An 8,943-nucleotide genomic window follows, 5' to 3' on the forward strand; every position below is an offset into this window, starting at 1 on the left:
ATTGTCGTGTGATGACACCTCCAGAAATACATCCAACCAAAACTAGCAATCCTATCTCTTGTAACAGCTCATTTGTGGAATGGCATAAATATAGCTCCACTTTTCAAGTTGTGGTTACTGGTGTTCCCTGTAAGCTGTACAGCCGCGCAGCAATCTTATATATACGGTGCAAGTCAGCACTGTGCCGCTCTCGTTTTCTCTGTTGTGGCTTCAGCAGGGATGTAGTGTTGCCCTTTAAGTTCCTGCTCTGCTCACCCCCATCCCACCCCTAACAGAGCTCGTGCAGGCTCGCCTCCTCACTACTGGGGGAGTGGAAGTGCTTTTGATCTCTGGGATATGATGGCTGGGAGGAGGCGGTGGAGGGTCCAGCGTGCCCCTCACACAGGAGCTTAGATGAGGGGCCTGGATGGGCTGTGCAGTGCACTCACATATGCATAAGCACAATGCCCCCCTTGCATACCTCACCACACGCACAACCCCCCTGCACACACACCCACACAAACCTCCCATACACATCCTTCAAATTAAAAAGTGTAAGCTTGCCTAAAGACAAAAATGTAATGTCCAGTGGAGTTTGTAGCCTGCTCAGTACAAAACAAATTAAATTTAGAGGGAACATCGGTGATCATGTCAGTTTGGGCTTATGTAATTAAAACTAGAATCTCCATCATTTCACATAAATACAGAGAAATGTATATGTGATGTGATTTTTTTTTTTAAATAATTTCCACTTTCTAGAAACAATTCCCAGAATGCATGGAAACCACAATGGTTTCCCAATACAGAATGCCTCTAGTGGCTAAAGACTGAACCAGTTATATCCCTGTCCCTTTGCCCTGACCTCATTCTCATAATGCTGCTGATTTCAGCCAAAAGATTTGTTAGTTCCAACTTGTGCTTCTGGAATGAAAAGTACAGTATAGCATTGTTTTAGAGAGACATAGGTTTTCTTCATGGGTTATTTCTTTCAGCATGTGAGAGACAGCATACGACTGTTATTCCAAAGGAACCTGGAACAGGATCCATAGGAACGTGGAGGTTGAATGCAAACCTCTTGAATGTCATTTTCTAGAGGGTTATTGCTCGTTTTATTCCCAAAATCATCTACATTCCACCCAAATTTGATGCCCCCACTTTTGTTTATGAAAATAGTTACATCGGAAATTATGAACTTGAGGTTATGGCAAGATTATTTATAGCAAAGGAAATTAATTCCTCACTGCTTTATGTTTCCTGCATGAATAGTATTTTGGTCCCTCATTTGTGGCCTTGATAGTCTGAGAACTATAGCTGAATGACTTGTGAACTGCTCCTCAGATACCTGTTCTAAGAAGTTACCCATGTTGTTGTTTTTTCTTCTTTTGCTTTCTAAATGCAGGCAATAAAATGCAAATGCCTAATATATTTTCCAGTAAATTATAATGCTTCATCTTGCAAGCCTCTCTGGGTTTCACACAACCTGGTTCATGTACTGGCTTTGACAATTAAAGGAGGTCAGCACTTCTGTGTCAAGTGTTGGCTGTCTGGGTTTTGTGGACATTGCCAGGGACTTTCCTCTTTTTGGCGAGGAACTGAGTGGCCTGAGGGGGAACAATAGCTACATCGTACTGACATGATGCATTTGCCAATCCTTCTGTTCTTCAAGCAGTGTCCCTATGGGGGCTCCATTGTAGGTGTGTCTGCATCCCTGCGCTGCTGATCAGAGAACTTTGGTAGCAGTCCGTCCTACCTGCGCATATACTGCTCCTCAACCGCCCCTAGCTAGAGACTGAGCTAAAGCTTTCCATTTGGGGATCATTAACTCCTTTTAGATTTGCTAATTTTAGCTTTCCTTGAAGCCTTTTTTTCTTTGTTACTTCATTTACATTTTATTGGCTGTGCCAAAAAAAGAAAAAACAAAGTAGTAAGGGTTTGCCTCCCAGCAGCTCTGGCGAGGGGGCTCCTCTGGGCAAGGGTATGCCTGGCTCCCCGGGCTTCAAAAGTGCCTCAGCTGCAAGGAATCTATCCCAGTAACCAACGACACTTGCAGTGCGTTTGCTGCCTGGTGGAAAAGCACATTCCACACAAGTGTGCCTTGTGCCAACAACTGAAGCCGAGAGCTAGGAAAGATAAAGAGTTAAGGCTCAAATTCCTGCTCATGGAGTCGGCTCTTCAACTCTCAGAATCCCGGCAGGAACTCTCACAACCTTCTATGTCGAAGTGAGGTTTGCAGAGAGAGATGAGCCACTCACACAAGACAACTAAGAGAAGGTCTGTGAGTCCCCGTAGCGAGCCCCGATCAAGCCAAAAACAATTCCCAGCTCCATCGGTATCATCATTACCGACGGCACTGAAGCTGTTTAAAACTGGTACCCAGGGCACACGTGGTACTGAGCTGAGAGAACAAGTCGGACTGCCCATAGACCTGACGGACATGGGCAAAGAAGCACCGGTACCACAGAGGAGTGAAAGACATAGATCAATCCTGGGGTAGGCTCCGTTGGTACGGACACCGGCACTGGTACCCACTCCAGTGCCCATGGCACCCACGGACATCACAGCCAGGTCCACATCTCCAACTCCATCGGTGCAAGCCTCTCAGCACCAACCACCGCCGGCGCCATCTGCACCACCGGATTTCCAGTGCACGACAGATCTTTCAGTGTCTGACGCATCGGATTCACCCTTTAGTACCAGAGTCCCAGGACCAACCTCACCTTGCTGTGCATCACCGTTCTCATCTTCGGAGTCAGAAAACTGAACAGGAGGATGTGGGTTCCTGCCGCTCTTCTCACCTACCATATGGGGCCCAATTTCACTATGGGCATTAGACATATCATTCACCTGATCCACAACCTCCCTCGATTTGGCAGCCATGGTACCAACGGCCGGGCCCCTACCCACCACAATGGCCGTATTAGGATCTTTGGCAGGCTCAGAGACAGCAAACCTCCCATGCTTCCAGCATGGCATTCCAACAAGCAAGGAGACAGCTTCCTTCATCTGGGGCTTCAAGGGCCTCTGAACCCCCCGAACAAGGGGAGGAAATTGAGGCAGTGGAGCACCCATAGGGATACTACTACTTGAAGATGATGAAGTTACTCATCTTGTGCAGCAATGATGGTTCTTTGAGATGTGTGCTCCACGACCCACCCTCCTCCCCTCTACTTCGGAGTTCTAGTAGTTGACTCTGTGGTAGAGAAAGAATTGAGGAGGGTCGCCCACACACGCTGGCTAGCCTCATGGCATGCGAGGAGCAGCACATGCATGGGTGGGACAGACTGCTACCACAGTTCTCTGATCAGAGGTGTAGGGATGCAGACACTTGTACTGTGGACCACCCATGGGGGACACATCTTGAAGAACCTTCACTACTGCACGTGGTGCGTAACTTTCTGTTCTGGCCAGGGACCCTATGTTGTTGGGGTTCTTGACTGCTTCCTGTGATTTGTAGAACCTTAATGTCCCTCCTGTATAAGTGAAATTGACCATGAAGCAGAGTGTAAATGGCTACAGTGCCTGCATGCACACTGAATGGCAGAGGAGAGCTGACCCAAGAAATTAAATTTTGATTATTTAAATTCTCCACTTTCCCAACATATTACTTGTCAGGTAACATGACAAAATTGGTTTATTTTTGACAAGCTGAGTGTGGCTATATTTAGTAAGAAGCCTCCAGGTAGGATTTTAGGAGGTTGCTCAGATTCCTTAAAAAACCTTTTACTACACACTCAGTCAGTGGTACCATATGAGATAACAAGGATACATAGTGGGAAGACACTAGGTGTTCAGAGTTAAACCCATTGAAGTTAGTGTTAAAATTCCCACTGACTTCAGTGGGAGCAGGATTGGATCCTTGGTATCCTTTCTTAACAAGTATATTCCTTACTCTAATGCGGAAGGCAAAGCCAAAACAAACTGTGATGATTCACCATAAATGAGTTATCTTTGTTCTTTCCTTATAGGTAGTCAACAGAGGGTTCTGATGATATTTGGTTTAATTAACACACAGCCTCACATCTTTGTCACCTTCACTTTGCAGAAAGTGGATGTTCCGGTGATGCTGAGATACCTGCGGGAGCAGAGAATGTTTATGATTCAGACCATCGCTCAGTACAAATTTGTCTATCGAGTGCTCATCCAGTTCCTACAAAACTCTAGACTCATTTAATCTCCATAGAGATCCCGGATGCAGTATTGTGGATTTGACTGAATCTTATTGGCAAGACAGATGCGTTCATTTGACGTGTCCTTTATCATGGTGTGCAAATATTGCAATTGCTAAAGTTGCCTCAAAAGTAAGGAGCCCTTGTTCTTCAGTAGAGAGGCCCATGAATTATTTTATACAAGGTAATTTATTTTTCATGGAATAACATGAATTTCTTGAACTTGTGGTGACATTTGAATTGACATGATTGGTCTGCATTGCAGTGTGTCCATAGGGAAGGTGATCCTCTCCAAGGGTGTTCTGTTGACATATATTTTGTTATATGGTTTATGAAATGAACAGCTCTTCAGGCAATGGCTTTTTTCCAGTAAGAACATTTAAGCCAGATTTGTGGCTTTCACCATGAAAACAAGACCTATTAAAAGTCAGTTAAGACTCTGTAATGGGCCAAATCTGATGATAAATACAAAGGTATAATATAGAGAAGCCAAAACATACATCTATAAATGAATGAATGGATGGATGAGAGCATTACAAAGTAAGCTATAGGGTAATCAGGCAAATCAGGTGTACAGAGAGCTCGGATGTTCAAAATTTGGCAAGAATTACCATTGCAGTTTAGTACTTGACAAGAAGCCATATTACACCTTAGTCATGATCTTTGTCAGTATGCACCATCCTTTGATCCCTTCCTAGATAAAGAACTGTAATACTCTTGCTAAGGCCCTGATTCCAACCACCTTGTAGTCAATGGGAGTCTGTCTTTTCATTAACCTTAGTGGACTTTGGATTGAGCAGGAGAAAAATTTCAGCCAGTTGCAGCCCAGAAAATTCAAATCAAACATTATGTTCTTGCAAATGTAAAACTTTCATTGTTGTCATAAGGCCAAATCCCACCATTGCTTTCATCAGCTCTGAATTTTAGTCCCATGTGACTGAGTGCCCTGATCTTGTAGTGCGGTGTTTGAGCATATCCCCACAGCAACCCCCTGAAGCACCAGGGCAGGAATCCACCTGTGTACATCATGCTGCAAGATCAGGACATAAGCAAACTCTGCTTGAAATACCAGAAAACCTTAGAGAATCCAAGCATAAATGTAACTTCAGTCAAGGGTTTGCTTAAAATTTATGCTAGCAACATGAAAGAAATATATGAAAGAACATTTTGGGTCTGGTATAATCACTTGGCAGTACTTTTGAAGGGCTGATTTTCTGACAGTTCTGAGCAGAAAAAAGTGAGCTTAACATTAACATGGCTGCTCAGACACTTGCTATTACCTGACAATGAGCTTATACAACGTATTAATCAGGGCCAATTTCTGGGCCTGCCCCCACCCCCCAAATGACACAATTGTCTGCTGCCATCTCAGTGTTTTATTTGCTTTACCCTGGCTAACCACGAGCCATTATATAGCTTCAACCTATCTTACTCTAGAAGCAATCAAAACTGGATGGGTACATAGTGACTGTAGGTAGATTTAGAGTCATGCTCCCTAAACCCTAATCTGGAAACAACTGCTGTAGACCAGGAAGCCTGTGCAATGTGTCAACCTTTTAGGAGAGCCAGGATTAGGGTAAAACATTGCACTCAGTATCACCCCCAGCTGCTGCTTTTTTAGAACTTGCCTTCTGGACTTTGGCAATGACAATGTAAGCTCTTCTGTTTGATCTGATTAAAGCTGTTTGCAAAGTCCATGTAATTGCTTTAAACAAATGCTTAAAGTCTCACTTCTACAAGGTTCTGAGGGCCCTTAACTTCAGTTGCGAGTTGAGGATACTCAGGCCCGAATCTTCAAAAGTATTTAGATAGCTAACTCCCATTGGGCACCTAAATAAATACCTTTGAAGATCTGGGTCTGAGTGGCTTACAGATGTTGTCTATGCTGGTACCTTGGCATTACAGTAACATACCAGGGTAAAGGCATAATGAGAAAAGAAGAGAGAGACTTCAGTTTCAAGCCACCAAAGGATGGTTAGGATTAATAAATATACCTAGTTAAACTATCTTGATATTACGTTTAAGAACCAGTTGATTCTTCAGTCAACTTTAGTTTTCCCCTAATGCCTTCTGCCAGTGCCAACATATCTCTTGTTAAATTAGCAGCAACCATTTAAAGTCTTTTCAGTGGCATCTGCATGATAATTGCACAGAGATGCTTTATATCTGGGAAACAGGCCAAGGAATAAACCTTGAAGCAAAGTGTATTAAATTAGTTATCTCGTTATAGCTTTTTGAATAATTTCCTAATGATGAATTAAGTTTGAACTTAGAGCTGTCAAGTTCCATTGCTCCATCTGGATTTGAAAGGTACAAAGTCAGAAGGGAAAATAATTTGTTCCTAGGTCGTATTAGTCAGATATCTTGGCTGAAATGAATATGATACTTTGGATCTTCTGTAAGTACAGAAAAAAGTTATGAGAGCATAAACAGCTGTGTTAAAAAGGAAGAAAATTAAGCACCGTTGTCATTACATGGCTTCTTGTAGTGGAAAGGCACATTATAGGTTTATTAGGAAAAAAATATTACAAAATGGCACCAAAAAGCCTTTCAAAATTAGCAATAGGTGCCTATTAATGAGCCAGATAGATGGTCACATAACAAACACCACTTTCAGTCAGCTCCTAAAATGGTAGCTGGCATCCATGCTGACTCTCTTTCCCTTTTATGGAAAGCATGATAATTTCAGACTTTTTCATTTGTCTGACTTGTGTATATTTCCTGCTAGATTTTATCTTGACTAGAATAACTAGCATCTTAGGTGAAATGGAGATCGTGTATGTCTTCAGAGTTTCCTCTCTAGCCCCATTTGCCACTGTAACTTCATGCCAGGTTTTTACAATTGAGAGAGGTGAATCTGCTTCCATATTGTAGAGGAAAAACTGAATCTTCTTCTGATGCCGAAGGATTGCAACTTTATCAGGCCCAGGTTCTTTGGAACATATTTTCTTAACCTTAAGGATGGGACAGGAAAAAGCATTTTCTATCCAATTTCATTAGTCACAGTATAAATGAAAGCAAGGGACTTAAAGGAATAGTACCATTTTATTTCTCTCCCACAGTATTAGCATTTGGTCTTTTAAAGAGAAAAGGAGAACGAAGACTCCTAGTTATAATTATTTGTGGTTTTCATGCTGTATTAACATCAAAGCATGGATAATGTGCAGTTTGCAAGAAACCACTTTCAGTATTTGGAGGAAAGGCTTGAACTGGAAATCTTGCAAAACTGCACCAACTTCCTGCAAAGTGAACTACACAGCAACTTGAAACAGTTCTGAAACTAACTTCAAATAGACTTCTTCCAACTCTTGCCAGTTCCTCTCTGACACGCTAGCCCATGCTATGCCTGTTGAAGTCTTATGCTCCTTCATCTACTTCACAAAAGGGAATTTGAGGTAGATTAATAAGCCTGCATTTGTTTTTTTTAAGATAAAATGTTACTATTTAAAAGACATAACTTTTTTTGGTTTAATATTAAACGTGTTGAAATACTAATAGTTAAAATTGACCCAGAATTCCATACTACCCCAGTACTTTGCTTATGGGCAGAGTTCATGCTCTCAGCTTCATATAGGCAAGGGATAGGAGAAATGGCGTTGCTAAATTTAGAATCAGAACTCCATAAGTTCTGAAGTTTGCATTCTACCCCACTTTGCAGCACAGAAGGGATGGAGCTGTGTCCCTGGCTGCCTCCATCTCCCTCTGGAGACCTGCCACAACCCCCCACGCCAGCACCTGGGTGCGGTCTCTCTGCAGGGACTCTAAACTTGAGGGTTTCCTGTGGTGATTTGAAGGAACCTGCTGCAGAATTTGGGCCCAGTGGGCCATGCAGAATAAGTGCCCCTTTTATATTGTAGATGAGTATGTGACCAGGCACAAGAAAGACAGGGAGAGTGTGAGACTGCATGCAGAAATACCCAGATTCACAACCTGATACAATGCTCTCTAGTGCAGTGGTTCTCAGCCTTTCTAGACAACTGTACCCCTTTCAGGAGACTGATTTGTCTTGTGAACCTCAGGTTTCACCTCACTTAAAAACTACTTGCTCACAAAATCAGACCTAAAAGTGTCACAGCACACTGTTCCTGAAAAATTGCTCACTTTTTCCTTTTTCCCATAGCATTATAAAATAAATTGATTAGAATATAAATATTGTACTTACATTTCAGTGTGATACTTGAGCCTGTTTTTCACTTGTGAGCCTGGGCTGGCAGCGGGGCTGAAGCATGTCACTTAGCTTTGCAGGGTCCCCTGCTTGCCACCCCTAGGGCTGGCCTTGCACTTGCGGTCCCCCTAAACCCGCTGTGACCTAACCCCTGGGGACTGCAACTCTCAGATGGAGAAACACTGAGCTAGATGAGTTGAATACCTCCTGAAAAACCTCTGCAAACCCCTGGTTGAGAACCACTGCTCTAGTGGGCTGGAAATTAGTTAGTCCTTGAGTTACATCCACGTGGGTACTGGTGAGGTCCCTAAGGGCTGAATGGGGTTTCAGTGTCAGTGGAATATAGTCTCAGGGCTTCCATACTGATGTATCTTTGTACTGTAGGTGGCACCAATACATTCACTTCACTCACATTAACAGTGGACAGATGTTGTTTGATTTGTTTTGGATTGGGAGGATAGCAGGCTGTGGTTATTCTTTCACTAATTGCACCTGCTCACATTACTAATGCAGTCCAGACATGTAAACCAAATACACTGAAGGACACTTCTGTCCCATTAGCTGTGGCTTATTTAAATCTGTTCTCCCAGCTCCAAATATCCATTCAGTATGTATAGAATTAAAAAAAGGAGT

At 42.9% G+C, this 8,943-nt stretch overlaps 1 protein-coding gene across 1 annotated transcript in view; it reads left to right on the forward strand.

Annotated features, from left to right (window-relative positions):
- PTPN14 (protein tyrosine phosphatase non-receptor type 14) overlaps window positions 1–7,701 on the forward strand; it is a 158,184-nt gene extending 150,483 nt beyond the window's left edge. Inside the window, exon 19 of the mRNA XM_067564969.1 lies at window positions 4,022–7,701. Coding sequence (XP_067421070.1) covers window positions 4,022–4,150 — 129 coding nt within the window. The 3' untranslated portion in view covers window positions 4,151–7,701. The remainder of the gene's footprint in view (window positions 1–4,021) is intronic.
- The last annotated feature ends 1,242 nt before the right edge of the window (window positions 7,702–8,943 follow it).

This window comes from Emydura macquarii, unplaced genomic scaffold (assembly GCF_026122565.2).
Source record: "Emydura macquarii macquarii isolate MOO-44397 ecotype Brisbane River unplaced genomic scaffold, CSIRO-AGI_Emac_v2 contig_2676, whole genome shotgun sequence".
Classification (NCBI taxonomy): Eukaryota; Metazoa; Chordata; order Testudines; family Chelidae; genus Emydura; species Emydura macquarii.